This window comes from Nyctibius grandis, chromosome 10 (genome assembly GCF_013368605.1).
Source record: "Nyctibius grandis isolate bNycGra1 chromosome 10, bNycGra1.pri, whole genome shotgun sequence".
NCBI lineage: Eukaryota > Metazoa > Chordata > Aves > Nyctibiiformes > Nyctibiidae > Nyctibius > Nyctibius grandis.
Window position 1 is genome coordinate 14,847,510 of NC_090667.1, and position 19,140 is coordinate 14,866,649.

The 19,140-nt window shown below is 38.6% G+C and overlaps 1 protein-coding gene across 1 annotated transcript in view; it reads left to right on the forward strand.

Moving 5' to 3' along the window:
- ATRX (ATRX chromatin remodeler) overlaps positions 1–19,140 on the forward strand; it is an 82,089-nt gene that overhangs the window by 2,913 nt on the left and 60,036 nt on the right. Inside the window, 5 exon segments of the mRNA XM_068409731.1 lie at positions 9,508–9,620; positions 13,148–13,203; positions 13,599–13,651; positions 15,291–15,415; positions 16,696–16,815. Of these exon segments, the coding sequence (XP_068265832.1) occupies positions 9,508–9,620; positions 13,148–13,203; positions 13,599–13,651; positions 15,291–15,415; positions 16,696–16,815 (467 nt within the window).

A 19,140-nucleotide genomic window follows, 5' to 3' on the forward strand; every position in this document is an offset into this window, starting at 1 on the left:
CATTGTACAAAATAAGCACAACAATAGAAAAAGGACAAGTTTTGAATCTCTCTCAGTTGAACCATCTGGTAGTCAATGTAGTGATACTAGTTTTTTTTTAAGTTGGCAAAATAAACTTTTTTTTTTTATGATTCAGACTTTTCAACTTTCAGTGTGATATTTTGGTAACTTGGTCTTAACATTTTTGTTACATTTTCTGCATTTTTGAGTCACTTGAATTTCTTTGTTCTGAGTGATATTGTAGGGTTGTTTGAGGCGTGTTATTTAATGCCACAATAACCTAATTGGAAATAAGTCAATAGCGATATTCTCTGAAGGTACAGTGTAAGTTAGTTGTCTTTCACACAGTCATGTGGAATGGGCATAAGCACATTCTTTGACTCTTTCCCCAAGGAGAGCAAAACTTTAGGCTGGCTGTTGTCTTCTGTGCCAGATGTGCCCCAGAGCCAATGTGTTTGCACTACTTATGTTCCTCTCTGAGAGAATTTCATTTACTGCAGTGACTTCGTTATTTCTATTTTAGTACCATACTGTCTCTGTTAGGGGTTTGTAAACTTTGTGTCACAGTCTCTGTAGGGCTTTACTGAAGGTATCTTTGTTTTCTATGAAATAATTTGGTCTGACAGAGGGGGTATAATGCAAGTTCTGCAGTAGGATGGCCTTAACTTTGTGGCAACTTGAAATTCCCAGTTCTCTTGTAGATGAGCACTTGGACCCTCTGCTTGTAGGGAGGAAAAGCTAGTGCTTTTTACGTGGGTGTACCTCACCAAAAGAAAATATCAGAAATAGTACTGAAGTGTGCTGTGTTCACCATAAAAACAAATGCCTGCAGTCTATGACAAAGTATGTTTTTAGATTGGATCACTAGATGTGTCTCTTACAGGCAGGAAAGCCTAAAGATACTACTGAACCTCAAGAAATCACATTTTGTATCACTGGAGCTCGGCTTGTGCCTGCAGGTGATTTGGAAAAATGAATCAGTTCATGGATAGGTCAGTGGCAGGTTGTTCCAGTGGCGAGTCAGGAGGAGAAAGAAGAAATTGTAGAAATTCCGTGACAGATATAATGGAAGGTTTTATACTGACTTTAAAAGGTGGTAGGTAAAGTGCCCTGATTTACTAAAAGAAGAGTATAAAGCTTTCCTCATTTGTTACAACATCTAGCCACCAGGCAGTTGTCATTCAAAATGGATGATGGATTGATTGATGTTGATTTCTTTTTTTTTCTTTTTTTCCTTTGGAAAAGGACTGAAACCTTGATTACACAGATTGTTGACCAGTGTCAGTCAATTTAGGCAGGTTATTTGCAAGTCTGAAAGCGGTACAGTTGTAGAAATTTCTATCTTAGTAAGTCCAACTGTAGGTCTTAATAGATTCACCTGTAGAAGTCTTGTTGGGCAAATCCATCTATCATGTAAAAGAAAACCAAAAAAATTAGACAATAAATTCAGGACTGACAGTGGGGCGAATTGAGATGTCTTTGATCTTGTAAAATAAAAAACCCTACACTTAGATGGGCTGAAACCCTTGAAACCTGTAGCAAACCTGATTGGGAATATCAGGGAGCCTTGAAGGGCCACACTTTAATTCTTAGAGTTTGTAATGAATGATGCGTCGTTGAGAATCTGTGATGAACTCCAGGAAGCAGAAGGCAAATGAAGCGGAAGAGAAGGCAGGTTTAGAGTTAGAGGGGCATGATGCTGTGGGATGTGGAGCCCTTCTTCCCCTTTAAACAAAGCATGTTTAAGCTTTTTAAATACAACTTTGTGTGTTATATATGCTAGTTTGAGCTCCCTTTCATGAATTAATACAGTAAGGTATTCAGTTTGCCGTGATTTTTGTCTCATAAAGGTGAAAATACTGTATTTAGATTTTCAAGTGGTTGACTTCAGTCAGTCTTTTTCAGCTTGCAGATTATTTTGCCATTGAAGTTAGACTTCTGTGTGGTATTCAAGCCAACCTAACAATGAGATTGTTTGTCTTAGCTTTTTTTTTTTTTTTCCTTAAGCTCCCATTAGAGAAACAGGTTAAAAAAAACAAGAATTTTTCACTTTTTAATGAAACTTGGTAACTCTCAGCCAAATCCTGATATGGTTGTTTGGATACTGTCTCAACAAAGAGAAATTGTGTAATCTTCCTTGAAGAGAATAAAGGGTCTGTCTTCGTTTAGCCCGCACCTGGGGCTAAATGATAGCAGTTTTTCTATCACCCAGTGTCCCTTCCCCAAATGAGGAAGGGAATTGGGAAGAAGAGAGGGAGACTTGTGGGGTGAATTTAACCAGATTTAATGAAATGAAGAAAATCAATATAAATGACAACATGAAACAGACAGAAATATACTCATCCACAAATCACTGTCAAGTTGCTCCAGGAATCGCAACAACAGACAGGGAGAAGGGAGGAGAGGCAAGGAGAGCAGGAAAAAACCCACCAAACCCTCTCTTCTATAGTGAGCTTGATGTTAATGCACCTGTAGGCCAGCCAGGGTCAGCTGCCCTGGATTTAACTTCTAAGGGCCTTGATCACCATGGCTGGCCACAAACTGAAACCAAACCCCAATGAAACCAGGACAGGGTCTCTTAGTGACTTTGAACCATTGCTTTCCCATTCCCCTTGGGTGTCTGGAGGAAAATAATTCTGTTTACTTGTCTGAACCTGTTATGCTGTACTTAAGCTCCAAAGTTACTTCATCCACATCATCGAGTGTCTTCAACTGTACTAGTTATCACTTGATTAAGCCCCTGTGGACTTAAAGTCTGTTCTGAACTAAGTAAAAGAGTGAATCTGTGTTAACGAAGTCTGAAGCGTAGAACCTCTGAGTTGGGTGAAGTGCTAGATGCCTGCGTCTCTTTTCAGTCAGAGGTTCGGTATTCAGGTATTTTCTGACTGTTTCTGATTTACTAAGTTTAATGTGGTACAGTTCTGTCTAACAGAAGCTTTTTACTGTGAGACTGGTCAAACACTGGAACAGGTCACCCAAGGAGGTTGTGGAGCCTCCGTCTGTGGAGGTACTCAGAACCTGACTGGACATCTTTCTGGTGACGTTCTGTAGCTGTCTCTGCTTGTGCTGGGGGGTTGGACTAAGCGATCTCCAGAGGTCCCTCCCAACCTAAATGATTCTGTGATTCTTGGAGTCATTTACCTGACCAACTCTTAATTTTGCGTTGCTGCTGCTGAAGTTACAGTCCCTTCCTGCCCAGCTCAGTCATCACCTCTGCTTGCAGACACATTCATACCCATGAGCAGTGAGCTGGATTAAAAGTAGCTGCTTTTAATATGGATCAGCTTCTGTGCATAGCTCAAAACAAATGCCTGGCCTGAAGTGGAGGAGAAAGGAGAGAACTGAAAGTGTGGGTGGCATCAGGAGTGTGCGTTGGGGCACGAGGGTTTGCGTCCTTTGGCAGTAGAGCTGGTTCATGCCAACTTGAACAGATTGTGTGTAACCTGATTGTAAAGCCTCGCTTGTTTTGCCGTAATTGGTATATCAGAATAAGTTACAAAGTAGTGATCTGATTTAGGCTATACAATATCATGTTGCTTTGCCCTCGGAAAACCATTGTTGAGTTAAAAAACAACTACTAGGATAGGAGTGCTCTGTTTCCCCACCTTTACAAAACCATATTGTTTTACTTGTTCAGCTGATACAGAGGTAGGCTGATTTTGTTTTCTGGTGATGTATTTTTTCTGAGAAGTAGGCTTCTTGGGATATTGCAGGTGTGTTCACTGCTTTGCTGGTCAGGGATAAGAAAATAAACAACTTCTGTTGTAGGTTTTATCATCTTTCGCTCTTTCTGACAGTCTTAAGCTCTTTCGTTCGTGTGTGTTCAGCTACAATATTGACATGTTTCATATGAAATGACTATGTAGGCTCCGCTCTTGTAACTGAAATCTTTGAATTGGGATAAGTTTTCATACTCTTCCTTCTCATCAGGAAAAACTTGTGTGAAGATTTGGGGGTGACAGAACATTGGCCTGATTGTATCGAGGCTTAGGCAGTACGAAAGGAAGTTGTACATTGGTGTGTGGGGGGGGAAGGTGCTTAGTACCGGTGTTGAAATTGTATGTTTAATTAAATCACATCAATTTCAGCTTTATTTACTATAAGCCAATAATTTTAAAAGATGGTCATGTTTGCAACACATTAGACATAGGAATACTTTGGAAAAATATGTTCAGATCTCCCTCAGAACTTTGAGTGCATCCATATTAGCATCTGAATTAAGAAGTGTATTTTTGAAAGAGGTCTGCAGGTTGTCCTTGCTTACTCAGTTTTTTTGATAATGGAGAGAGGGCTTGGAGTGCACACACTGGATTCCTTCTGGGTGGGACTAAGCTGAAAGATGTGCTCCTGCATTCTTGATGTGCTCCAACTGCTACTGCTTGTTCAGTCTGCAGCACCAGACTACCCCTAGTTTAAATTACTGAAATGTGTGTAGCGTGGATATCGGGTCATCAGCACCAAACCTTCCTGTGTTCTAAGGTAGACGTAGTCTTTGTCTTTCCCTTCCTCTTCCCACTGTCTTAGTTAAAATACTTAGGCTTTTGCTGTGGGTTGTCAGATTTCTGTCATTGACACAGGGATACAGTCTGAAGCAGAGGGTGGTGGTCTACAGACCAGCAGTTTAAGAGCACATCTGGCTTTATTTTTCTTTCATTTTTTTTCTAAGGATTGTTTAATTTTGTCTGTTTAACACTTGTTGTTCTGCGGTGTTTCATTTCAACTTCAGAAGTGAAAAATGATTGGGTCTTAACTTGAAGCAACTGTAAATATGAATTTAAAAAACTCGTGCTCTTGAACTATTTTAGAAGTTTAAATGTAGGAAAATTTTAGACGTGTTGAACTTGAGGAAGGTGAGTACTTAAGATAGGAAAAATTTTGCAAAAGCTTATTTGTCAACATTCAGATAGATGAAAAGCTAGAAAGCCCTCCTGTGTCACTGACTTTCAGGAGCCACTTGAAATTCAAGTGAGGGGCACTTACATAGACTTAAAGTTGGTAGGATCCTGTGGAAGAATGAGAAATTCATTTGTTTAAAGAAAATACAGTTTTAAAACTGTTCTTCCAGATGTTGACAATAACTGAGACATTCCCCACCTACATTTTTGAAGTGTCTGAAGAAAGTAGATAGAAACTGAGCATATTAACAAGGTTTTTCCAGTGCAGTTTGACAATGTAACCCAGTGTGACCTGGGTTTGCTGCTGAAACAGGCAGTCCTGCTCTTTCCCCTGCCCTGGCCATGAATTTTCAGCACTTCACCTGCTATCAGAGAGAATGATCACGTGAATGTGTGGAAAGTTGGATGCAAAGGAAAACCATTCCTTAAAATTTGGTTTGTCTGAGGTGATTTGACTCGCTTTGCAGAAGTATGATCATTAGCTAACACAGGTGATGAAGTAATGGGATGGGTTGACCCTGGCTGGATGCTGAGTTCCCACCAAGCTGCTCTATCACTCCCCTCCTCAGCTGGACAGGGGAGAGAAAATACAACAGAAGGCTTGTGGGTCGAGATAAGGACAGGGAGATCACTCCGCAGTTACTGTCATGGGCAAAACAGACTCGACTCGGGGAAAATTAATTTAATTTATTGCCAATCAAATCAGAGTAGGGTAATGAGAAATAAAACCAAATCTTAAAACACCTTCCCCCCACCCCTCCCTTCTTCTCAGGTTCAGCTTCACTCCCGATTTCTCTGCCTCCTCCCCCTGAGCGGCGCAGGGGGATGGGAATGGGGGTTGTGGTCAGTTCATCACACGTCGTCTCTGCCGCTCCTTCCTCCTCACACTCTTCCCCTGCTCCAGCTTGGGTTCCCTCCCACAGGAGACAGTTCTCCACGTATTTCTCCAATGTGGGTCTTTCCCGTGGGCTGCAGTTCTTCATGAACTGCTCCAGCCTGGGTCCTTTCCATGGGGTGCAGTCCTTCAGGAACAGACTGCTCCAGCGTGGGGTCTCGATGGGGTCTCATCCTTCTTCGGGTATATCCACCTGCTCTGGTGTGGGTCTCTTCCATGGGCTGCAGGTGGATATCTGCTCCACCGTGGACCTCCATGGGCTACAGGGGGTCAACCTGCCTCACCATGAGCTGCAGGGGAATCTCTGCTCTGGTGCCTGGAGCACCTCCTCCCCCCTTTCTTCACTGACCCTGGGGTCTGCAGAGGTGTTCCTCTCACATGTTCTCACTCCTCTCTCCTGGCTGCTCTTGGGTAGCAGTTTTTTCCCCCCTTCTTAAATATGTTATCCTAGAGGTGCCACCACCGTCGCTGATGGGCTCAGCCTTGGCCAGCAGCAGGTCTGTCTTGGAGCTGGCTGGCATCGACTCTGTTGGACATGGGGAAAGCTTCTAGCAGCCTCTCACAGAAGCCACCTCTGTAGCTCCTCACCCCTTAGCAAACCTTGCCACACAAACCCAGTACAGGTAATCATGTTCAAGGAGACAGCAGTCAACAGCCAGATTGAATTAAGTATGTTGTGTGTAGATTAGGACACCACATGTCCCTTTATTTTCTTCTTATATATTCTGTTGATTTGTAGAATCATTGAGCCTAATACGTAGTTTTCCTAATATGCACTTTTTTATCCCAGTAAGGGCCGGGCATTTACTGTTTAAGATTACAGCACTTGTTCTGAATTTAGGTAAGAAATGGTATTCTTATAAGATAGTTTCCCAAGGTCACAAATCAGGTTCACGGCCAAACCAAAATAGTAGGACACCTCTCCTTTCATTCCTGTTTTAATTAGGCTAAACAGTGTTGAAATAGCTCTAGAGTGGTGGTGAAGCTATTTGCTTAGAACATGCAAGCCTGAAAACACCAGTAGATAGTGTAGGGACTGTTGCTATATGGTAGAGGGAGGCTGCTTGCTTCACTGCGTGCTTCTGAGATGGTTCTGAATTGTTAGGCTCCTGTGTTTTTTTTAAAAAAAAATACATATTTTATAGGTTGTGATCGATTTAATAGTTGATGGGTCTAGTAATATATTACAAAGATAAGGTTTTTGCAGTAGAAGCTTTAAAAAAGATTATAGATAGTATATTCTCACCTATAAATGCATGACAAAATCGCTTTTGTACAAAAACAGGTAAAGCATTGCCCTAAATTAAAATTTCTTGGTGGTGAAGTATAGTAAGTGTAACACCTTTACTTACATTTGACCTGGTATTCCTTAATACACGCTTATGGTATAAAATGCTGAATAATCCAGACGAGAAGCAAGTTGAGAAGACTTTTCAGTATTAGTTTGTAGGTTGGTTTTTTTTTTTGCTTGTTTGTCAGCATGAACATTTTGCTCTGAAAATGATAATTTTAGGCTAGTTAAGATAAGAGTTAATAAATAGTAGTAGATCATGTTCCAAGTGTTAGTCACAAAGACACATGCTATTCTGAATGTTTTGTATTGAGAACAATGATCTTATAATTCATCTATAGTTCCCTTTTTCTTTTCTAAAATGCTGTGACCAGAACAAGTTATTTATAAACTAAATGAGCAGAATTCCACATGTGGGTTTTTTGGTTTTGTTTTTAATACAAAAAATGTACTTTTTTGCGGCCTTTCTGAATGTGCATTATTAGTTCTTCAGGCCATGTGGAATGGATATAGAAATCTCTTTGTGTACTTTTACTATCAAGTAATTCTGAACAACTCTTTAATTTTTTTTTAACTTAATGTGAATAAATTGTCATTAAATCTCCTTTCTAAAGTAGAGCATGCGGTCAGTTAAAACTGAAGCGTACCATTATCTTCTGTAATGCTTTCTGAGTATGTCCTCCATCCGGGGCAAAAAGGGAAGCCCAGGTTTAGGGACTGGCAGTTGAGTAGCAGCGTGAGTCCGGTAATTAGAGGGAAAGAGTTTTAGACAGATGGAGAGAAAAATTGTAAGATACACTTGAGAGTAAACCAGGCTTTGTTACACTCTCTTTCGAAGTTGCTCAAGTGATTAATGGTATGTATGTAGTCTCAAAAGGAAAGTGTCCTTTTACTCATGCAGAAAATCTTTCTATTACAAAGTGCTGTTTTGTTTTGAGTACTTCAGAAGATTTAAAGAAATTACATATTTTTTTAATATGGATGTTTTATGCTGTTTTATATGTGGTTATTTTCACTGGTTTAAATAGTCATTTGCATTAATGTGACGATACCCATTCACTCATTGCTCACGAGAGCACTCACCTGCATGTCCTTCTTATAAAACAGGTTTTTTTTTTTTTATCAATAACAGTTAAATTGAAAGTCAGAACTTAATAAATTGATGTGTTCAGAGAAATAGTAGAGATGGTAAAGGTGAGTGGACCGAGCTTCTGATAAATATTCAAAAGCTCCTACAACCCGTAAAACAGGGTCAGAAAATCTTATTTCTTCTTGCTATCAGAAGACTATTTTGAAAGTAATGGGGAGATAAAAAGTGAGCAGGATGGAAGCCTGTATCCTTTAACTGGGTTAACTTGTGAAGGGGGTAGTGTAGCTCGGCGGTTTGGAAACCCTTATCTAGCAGCAGATAAGGCACGATGAGTCAGACCCAGCAGCTGGCGGGTTCTAGAGGACTGGTGGTGTCCAGGAGGGGAGCAGTGACAGACAGCTGAGAGTGGTAACTGGCTACAGGGGGTCTGAAAGGGGGACTGCCCTTGGCCTCCGTTGGTGTGCTTGCAGGTAGAAGGCAACATCTGTCTCAGGAAATTGTAGAAGCTTTGGGAGGAGAAAATCTGAAGTAAACAACATAAAATGAGAGGGAATGACACGTAGATTATGAAGCAGTATAGCTTCATAAGATAAAAGTGTTGCCTTTTTACTGTAATGAGTATATATACAAGACTTAACAGTTCCTGGTGTCTAAAACTGCCTAGTAAAAATTCCCAGGGTAATATTTTTTATAAATTAATTATGAATACTCATGCAAACAGATCAAGAAATGATCTGATCCTACATGGTTGTATTTTGACAAAATTAGTACAGGATACACAATGTGTATGTACGTGGTGGATTTACTACAAGTTTTGCATAAGTGTGTAGATCTATCATACTCAATGAACCTGTTTGTTTCTAAGGTTGTAAGTGAAATTCTGCTATTATTCCTGGTGTTTTATATCCCCAAAGGTTACATTTTTGGTAATAAAATAAAGATTTTATTATCTCTACCCATTTCGCTTCTGACAAAGTAGAATCTTAAATTCATTTTTCGGAGTCTTCATATCCTAGCAGCATTACCACTCAGGCTTTCTTGAATTTTGTAAATAATTCTAAACAGTAAAAACTATTTAAAATAGGCTTTTATTATTACTGTTAACAGAGTCCTTAGTGCTTTTTTTTTCAATAAGGCAACACCTATTATTTTACTCAGGGTTTAACAAAATTGTATGGTTTTTATTTGATATTCTCTTGCAGAAACAAATGTTTAAGCAATAACTGAGTTTCTTTTGTAGGTTTGTATTAACTGGGATTAAACACAACTTCTTTCAGGCTTGCTAAATTAGAGTGAGATATATACGTAACTTCAAGTTTTACTTGTGTTTTAACAGTGAAAGCAAGTTGAACACATTGGTGCAGAAACTTCATGACTTCTTGGCTCACTCATCGGAAGAATCTGAGGACGCAAACTCTCCTCCAGCATTATCTAAAACCAAAACCATAGGTAAAAAGACATTTTATGTTTTTATTTTCAATGGATGTATGATTCTAAAGTCAAATAACTTTGTGTTGTTATTTCACTATATCACACTGCACTGGGGCAATTATGCCAAGTCCTACTGTGATTTAAGTGGTGATATTTTAATAAATGTACAATAGGCCTTTGATACAATATTTCTTTCAATTCTGAATCTTTTCTAACTGTGAAAAAAAGCTAATCCTACTGGTAGTGCACCTTCTATGAAACATGAGATGGCAAACGTGCTGTGCTAGGGGTTCACTGTTCAGTTTTCCTGAGTGTGTAAGTGCATTATCCTGTTTTGTCTGCTGAAGTAAAGCTTTTGCAGTCCTTGTAGTTGTGGAAGAAGTCCTGGAGATTAAGCTTTCATAATTATTTGGAAAAGATTTCTGCCCGTAATCTGGAAACATTTGAAAACAAAGTAATACTTCTGAAAAACCTTGAGTCCTACACTAGGTCAAATTTGCTATTAGAAATTTTTACATAAAAGTTAGAAATAGGTAATGAATTTTAAATGCTTTGTTTTGATTACAGTCATAAAAAGTGAAATTATTTCATAACAGTACTGAATAAAATTTGTTTCCAAATTTAGGTTGAATCTGTTTCCTAGTTTAACTAGGACTGGATACAGTGCAAAACCTTTCAATCCTACTGTTTAATGAGCTAAAAGTTGAGCTGAAGTGGTAGTACAGGAGAATGAGAGTGTGTTGGCTGTGTTACGGAGTTTATTTTCAAACTCCTGTTGTCCTGAGAAGTAAACTTACACGGGTTTTCTGGTGTGCAGTTATTACCTTTTAATATTTTGTCTTGAGAGAGAGTCTGCTGCCATGGGGTGCTTACCTCCTCGTGTCGGCATCAAACTGAACCGTTAACATAGGGAAAAATAAATTATTCATGCGACACTTCAGCAGAGTAATAAGCTAAACTAGGATGTAGATGCATCTCAAGGTGAAATTTTGCTGAGGAGCATACTGGGAAAAAAAATTCTTCTCCCTTTATCCTGTGTAGTTACAAAGTAGAATTTGGCTCCTTGCCTTAAAATACAGATTTACTTTGAAACAAGGGTACACTTACTAATTAATAGCAGACATGTTTCAGTGTTGTTTTTGAGATCTCAGCTTTTATTTCTTGAAAAAGAACATATTAAAGTCAGAGTCAAGAATTAAACACTTAAATATTAGGAAATGCCAGAATTAACTGTGCAAATTTACTTCCCTTCCAACTTTCTGTGCATAATGATAGCGTCTTCAGCAACTGTGCTGCTTTTTTTTTTAATCCACAGGATGCTCATTCAATGTACAAGCGACAGACATGACTGGGGCCAAATCAGGTTTATATAGTAATGGGTCTCATTTTGTTCCAGCATTTGAAGGATATGTGAACTACTAGGTAGAGTGTTGTGAGGAGGGACATGATGATGAAGACTGATAAGTGTGGCTCGAGAGTTGGAATGTGTCCCTGCCACACACAGAGGTCAATTAAAAATACGAAGCAGTTGCTTGCTGAGCACTTCCATCTTGTGCACTGCTGTGGAGCTGAACTGTACTGTAATGCTTGTGTTCTAGGAATGATAAGGAAAGTGAAATGGCACCAGTAACTTTCATTCTGGCTTTTCTTAATTTTTGAATACTTGATTTTACAGCCTTAATAATGTTTCTTTATCCTCTCTGCATTCGGATTGGATGTCTCCCTTGTCTACACAGAATCACAGAATCAATGAGGTTGGAAGAACCCTCTGGGCTCATCGAGTCCAACCATTGCTCTGACACCACCATGTCAACTACACCATGGCACTAAGTGCCATGTCCAGGCTTTTCTGAAACCCCTCCAGAGATGGTGACTCCACCACCTCCCTGGGCAGCCCCTTCCAATGGCTAATGACCCTTGCTGAGAAGAAATGCTTCCTAATGTCCAACCTGAACCTCCCCTGGTGAAGCTTGAGGCTGTGTCCTCTTGTCCTATCGCTAGTTGCCTGGGAGAAGAGGCCGACTCCCACTGCGCTCCAACCTCCCTTCAGGTAGTTGTAGACTACAATAAGGTCACCTCTGAGCCTCCTCTTCTCCAGGCTAAACAGCCCCAGCTCCCTGATTATGTGGACGTCAACAGGAGAATCACTTAGGAGAGAATGACTTCCTGCTCTTGTTTCAAGTGACCAGCCCCTGCCCTGGAGCAGTAGTCACAGGGGCAATCCTGCGCTCTAGTAGCCCTGAAGTGGGGGGAGCATGTGCAGTTGGGTCAGCACTAGGGACTGTGAGGGGCGCAGCATGATCCGTCATTCCATGGTGATGGCGCACGTAAGGCCCACACATAGAAACTGACAGTAGAGCGTGTTCAGTTGCTTGTGGCAATAGTGTGCAGGCTGGTTGGCAATCTGAATGCAGAATCTACAGAGATTGTAGCTGCTAGAATAAAAGAAATCTCTACCGAGCATGTGCAAACTGGTATTTTCCATGGATTTATTACTTGGGCAAAATTGATCAAGAGTAGAAGGTGGGCAGCGTCTAGTCTCCAGAAGAAATGTCACCCTTCTTCCAAATTTCAGGTTCTTTCCTCAGAATGAGGCAATGCCTGTAATATTCCAGAGAATAAATTTCAGGTACTTAAAAGAGCCAAAAACTTTGTCTGTTTCCATTTTTTTTTATTCGCCTCTGCTTTAGTTTCACATGCAGAAATGGTTGGATATTTTTGGCTGAAATTTACCCAAACAATTCAGCCGAGGACAAATACCCAGCATTAAAGTGATTTATTTTTTTTAAAGTGTAAAAGAAAATTGTTTGTTTTTCCCAAAACTGAAGTGTAAGGATATAGCAAGTTGCAGTGCTAGCAGTCTTAAGTTAAATCACCGATGGTCATGATATGTATCCTGTAATTATCCTACCACTTTACTTGTGTGTTTCTCAGTAGTACATCTATTAAAATACTGCTATTACTAAGTCTTTTGAGCAACTTCATGCAAGTATCATTGAATCACTGAACTTGAAACTTTCCCTTCCATTACCTGGGCTGGTGGATTGAACAGGTACTAATAGGTTGCTTGTCTTTAGGTTTTATATTCCACACTTCCCAAGATCAACAAATGGGAATTCTCTATCACACTCTGTATCAAATGGGATTTTTGTCTGTGGTTCCGTGATCCCAGATTTAATATTGTGTTTTTAATGTCAAGATATGTAAGAGAAAATACTTGAAGTAACTTCTTAGAGATAAAAAAATGTGCTAACTATATTATTTATGCATATACAGTTGCACTTTCATTTCTTCACTATTTCTTCACCAATGGGAAGGCTGTCCTTCAGCCTGTCAGTGACTTAACTGAAAGTAATTTCTGAATGATTTCTGTAAAATTTATGCTATACAATGAACTGTGTTTTGTTGTGGAACAGTTTGTCTCTGAAGTTCACCCAGTCATCTTTATTCACGCTGGTGAAACATAAACAATGGTATGATGTGCAGTGTGAAGAACTTTTACTATTTCTTGCATTTCAGTGGATTCCTTTAATTTGTCTCCATAGGTAAAAGTAGAGAACCTAAAAGTGGTCCAGCTTCAATGGAGAACAATAGAGAAGAGGTAGGAATGAAAATGCATTTGAATTTCGGTTGCATGACTAGTGCAGAATGGCTAGTATCGGAAATGCTGAGTTTATTTTGTTGCTTTTACAATAAATACGTAAAGAATATTGTCAGAACCATGCAGTAAATGTTGTCATATCTGCTGAATAGAAACATTAGCTGTAAAATACTTTAAATTTAAAATTAAATTTTAAATTTTGATTCAGATTGAGTATATTGCAAAGTGACTTTTTCTTTTTGAAGAAATTTGGTTAATATTCTTTTATCCTTATTCTGTTCTTTGGCTTATGAGTAAACAGGCTCTTACTTATTTTTGATTTAAAAGAATTGGGTTTTGTTGACAAGTCACTTGATCACAAATGTCTTGACTTCTTAATTTTTTCTTGTTTTTAGGGCAGTAGTTCTTCAGAAAGAACCAAATCCTTAGGATCATCACGTTCAAAAAGGTTGGTTTGGAAAATAAAAATAAATAAATTACTTTTTGGCACATGAAACTATAGAAAAGTCCATGCACTATGCCAGATACTTCTAGTATACAGCAGTATAAATCCATTAAATTAGCAGAGTGCTGGTAAAACAAATGCCTCAGAGTGCACTTAAAATTCAAACCATCTTTCAGGGTCAAAGGTTAAGATCATAAAGCTTGAGTTTTTGTTAACAAAGACAAGAAGATCATCCTGTATCTTCAGGACAAAGGTTTTCATACAATTGTTCCTTCACTCTTTCTATTTCTACGTGCAGGATTCTTCCAAAAATATAAATGGGGTCATACGGAACAAAGGCTTTATGTACCTTACTGTTAGGAGACTGTAGAATCAAAGTGTGCTATTAAGTTGCCCTGTGCAGAAACTGCCATTTGCTGTATCTCTGCTTAGGCCTTTCTTGCTCTTTGATTTAAAAAAGTAGAGAGTTAACTGTTTACCAACCAGTTTGAATGTAAAGGAGACAATTATTTGTGACCTAAATAGCAGCAGACTTATTCTAGTAAAACTCCTTCTCATCTTTTGCTCTCAGCTGATGCTTATGTGCTTCATGATTTTTTTTTAAACCCTAGTATACTGTGTAGATAGGTGAGCTCTTCTAAAGGCACAATTTCAAGAGCTGCCTTCTTACTGCTCTTTAAAAGTGTTGTGTATCGCTTTTCACTCTCCTTTTTATTCAGGTTTGTTTATTTTATCATGTCTGCTGGAATTAAATAATATTCTGCATTCTACCTTTTCTGTTTGTCTTGATTCCATATTTGCAAGTGTGGTTTTATAGTTGGCTTTAATTTCTCCCTCGTCTTCTGAATCCAGTGTCCTGCTGAACTCTTTTTCATTTATGTCATTTTTACAGTCTTGTTTTTTTGCTTCCTGTCTATCACTAAAGGTATTTTCACTCATACTTTTATCATACTGTACCTGAACTGACAAAAACAGTATCCTGCAGCGGTTTGTGTATTACCTTCAGACTCCTGAAAATTATGCTCAATATTTTTTTTCTTTTTTCTCCCTGCCCTGACATAGTAAATCCCTTCATTTTAACGGATTCAGTTCTAAATTAGGTTTGTGTGAAATTCTAGCCACAGGTCTTTTTATTCAACAGTCAGCTTTTTTCTTTTCTTTCTGCTTTTCCTTTATTTCTTTGCAAGCATCTGTTCTGCCAAGCTGCTTTTTGTCATTTGCCAATATGTATGTTCTCTTTGTGCTGCTTGTTAAACTTGGAATGATGTATAGAATTTCTGAGCAGACATTCACTTGTGTTTCATTCAGGCTTTTTTCCTAAAAGTGTGTCTTTTCTGCATACCTTCTTAAAAACACATCAAACCTTGATTTTACAAAAAAAAAATACAGCAAGCCTGGGAAACAAAGGTACTTTATTAGTATGTCTTTTTATTTCACATAGGAGGGGAGAATTCCTAACAAGAAGATTCGCCTGCAGCTTATTTATTGTAATAACTCGGAGCATCCCACCTCATTAATGACTTAAATGAATTTAAAAATAAGTTTCCCCAATTAGTATGGTGTTTTTCTTGCAAAGCGCTAGGCTTACCTGTATTGCACTATGTAATATTTGTCATGGTATGGGTTTTTTCTGTCTATGCAGGAAACCTACAGTTGTAACAAAATATGTTGGATCAGATGATGAACAAATCGTAGACGAAAGTGTAAATGAAGATATTTCCAATGAAAACTCAGAAAATGATGTCGATATGAAAAGCTTGCCTAAAGGTAGTTCATGTCTCTCTTTGTTTCTGAATTCAGCAAATTAGCCAAGATTATGATGCAGCATAAATAATTAACTAGAATGCACATGTATTAGTAAAATGCCTGTCTTAGGTTGTGTTGGCTTCTATATATAAACATACATGCTCATGCACAAACACACGTGCACCCCCTGTGCACGCGCATTTGAAAGAGGAAACCAAGCACCTGTAGGTTTGAACCCAGCATACTTCAGTCTGTGGGTACACCAGGATGTACTGGTGCCTTAATTTCAAATGTCTACTGACATCTGTATAAAACCAACGTGAAACAGGGGAAATAATTTATTTCTGTTCTTTTGTAGAAGTCTCAAACTCTGTCATTTGCAGGTGTTATTTATTTTACTGTTGTGTCTTTGAGGTTAACAATTAGGTCAACAAAAGTAAAACTAAATCTGGGGAGGAAATGTCATTATTGGATCTATTTTTAAGCACCCTTTTAAAACAGTTAATACTTTAAGCCTACATCCCGCTCTTCTTAACTATAGTGTGAGTTTGATTAATCTCTTCCATTTCTTATCTGTGAAAGTTACAGGAAAAACTGGAGGGACTGCTACTGGTTACTGCATGAGTAGCAGTATTTAAAGCAGTCACTTTAAGATTATTTTTTCAGAATATTAACTTATTTCCATTGTCCTCACAACAGAAGTGTTAAAACTGAGCTCTTAAGTAGGAAGGATTGTTTTTCAGTCACAGAGTTTTGATTAGTACTCTTCTCTGTTTAAATAAAGTTAATTTCTGCATTTTGTTAAAGACAAAACAGGTTTTATTCTATTGCTTTTTCATTTATTTCATACTGAAATAACTTAAGATGAGGGAAACTAGGTAGAAGGGGGAAAAGAGAGAGAAAAGAGTAGTTACTGTAAGGCTTTTGATAGATTGAAGTGACCTAACCAAAGTCCTTTATTTGTAGCATTGCACTGCAAATTCCTATACTACACCCACCCAGCAGTATGACAGTCCTGTTCTGCACGTACCACATCAGGGCAGAGAGGGCAGAATTTGCTCCTTGTAGCCCATTCACTCTTTGGCTATTGTCCTACAACTGCAAAACAGATGTAGTTTGAAGTGTGTGGTGGTTTTTTGTTTTTGTTTTCTGTGAACATCTGTGCATTCAAAACTTTGAGTTTTAGTCAACAGATTGCACTTTTTTTTTTTAAGGTTCTGTGTTGGCTTTTATTTAAACAGGACTTTTGCACTTCATTTGGATGTGTAATGGTTTCCAATTTCTAAATAAAATTATTCTAGGTACAGTGGTTGTACAGCCTGAGCCAGTGCTGAATGAAGACAAAGATGATTTTAAAGGGCCTGAATTTAGAAGCAGAAATACCGTTAAAATGAAACCTGAAGCTCCCAAAAAGCGTGGAGGTAAATACAACTTAAAACATTTATTAAAACGGGTTGTTTGTTATGACCACATTTGGTACATCTAAAAATTGCTCATATTTGTAATAAATTACCCTAAAAATACCTCCACTCTTCTGGCTTTTTTTTTATTAAGGATTCTAGCTGGCTGAAATTAGCCTCCATTGCTGCCCCTGCAATGCAGCAGTGAAAGCTAAGATCAGTTCTCATTAAACTTCATGTTTTCAGTAGCTATAGGATGCATCATTAGGTACTCCATATGGACCCTTCTTGCTTTATGTTCAGAACAGTTGCTTGGTTGCAATCAGGTGTTACAGGTATTCCTTTTTTAAGGAATTACATTGGAACACCGTTGATACAGGAACATTCACTGACTCACAAGAAAACAACCATATTTGAGCAGGGACACGTACAGGCATATCATCAGTCAGTGAGCTAACAAGAAACCTAAAACCTCTAACAATTCAAAGACTTTTGTTTTGTTTTTAAATTGTGGGAAATTCCCTACCAGTGGGCCCTTCTAAGGATTATCTTTGAAAAGCTGCTGTGCCAGCTGATTTTCCATAGCTGCTGCTAAAACTGAGGAGAAGTTAGGTAGATAACAGTGATAACAGAAATTCATCTCTCATTTTTTTTTCCAAAAAGTAAAGGAGAGGGAGAATTATGTATAAAGTAGCCAATAAGAAGGCAGGCATTTTTGTTAATACTGATATCTTGGTTCACACACCTAGAGCAGTACCCAGGATATTCAGACAAACAACTCTTGTACACACTATTCATTCTTCCCACTGTATCATTTGAGATACTTGCTCTCTTTTAAGTGTTATTGTAATTTTGTAAGTGCTAGTTCTCCATCTGTGGTTGAAGAAGAGTAAAACGTGACTGTGTCGAAATGTGCTTGTGCATACATATGGGCTCGAGTGATTTTAATCACATTTTGAGCATTGTTTTTTTCTCTAAATTATTAATCTTTGAAAGTCAGTTCTGTTCTACTCATGCAAGATGTTCTGTTCAGCATATAGGAGTGCTTTTTCCATTTGTGTTTATAACAATTTTACAAGAGGTCTGACATATATCTTAAGGGGTATAGTGTTAAAGAGATAAGACTCTTCTGCTTGAGCTTTGTGGCCTGTGTCTGCATCCCAAGGACAATTCCTATGACCTGCCTTGCCAGCTTTTTTTCTCCATCACTAGAGAATTTGCAGGCCTTCCTTTGTCTGTCTGGACTGGTTGCTCATGTACTGGTGCCTGATCTAAGATAATAGTTTTGGAAGGGACATCAAGTTTAAGCCATACCTTTATCTAGGGCAAGCTCAGCTATATCTGTGTCACTACTGATAATCTTTGACTTGATTTTAAAGCTGTCCAGTACATGTGTTAAGCTCCTGTCCACTTTCAGGGAATGGAATAGGTACTGCCTGCTCCTGTGTTGTCCCCCTTTCTAGACCAGGAAGGGTAGCCAGGTGAGAGACATGACCGCAGTCTACCTCAAGAGCAGCTGGAATAGGAACGTATCAAAACAGTTTTATGTTGTGACGTGCACAGAAGAGGTAGTGCAGATCCATTTATTCCACACCTGCATGCAGCAAGTCTAGTTACACTAGTGGCATGTACCTTTTTCTTGCTGCTAGAACTACTTGAGATCCTGACTTCTATGCACAGTGCAAGTAAATAAATAGTAACAATAAAATAAAAAATGTCAAGTCCATTTGTTCTTGGCGGACTGCATCTTCACATTTTTATTAGAAGTTATATGTCCTGTTTATATTAGAAATAGTAGTAGTAATAGAACTCTTGCCTTTCTAGCATCCAAATGCTCTTATCCAAGAGTGTAAAAGGCATTGTGTCAGTCCTTATTTTCAAGTTTTGTGTCTGCAGCATGGCTATGGTTGTGTTTTTGCTAATAAAAGCATAGTTAGGAATGTTTTTTTTTATTAAGTATTTTCTCAGTATAAATGAATTAGGAGTTGTTTTATTTCTTTGGATCATCATCATTTCTAGTAGTAACATGGTTTACAAAGGTTTGCCTCCTAAATTATCCTCTTTTTTTTTCTGGTGCCAACTTGCAGATTTTAGGAAGGAGGCAGCAGTGCTTCCCTTAAAGTTGTAGAGAAGGGGGAAGTGGCTTGGGACTTGACAGTGAATAGCTTGTTCTCCCTCAGTTGGCTGTTACCCTCTGTGGTTCTTCTACCCATTTAAGGACTGTGATGTTTGACAAAGCCTGGGTAGGGCTTCTGTGCTGCTTGGTATAATAGAATGTGCTGTTCTTTTCCAAGTACTATGATATGGTGGATGTGTTTATTCGAGGTTTACCAGCAGTGTTTGAAA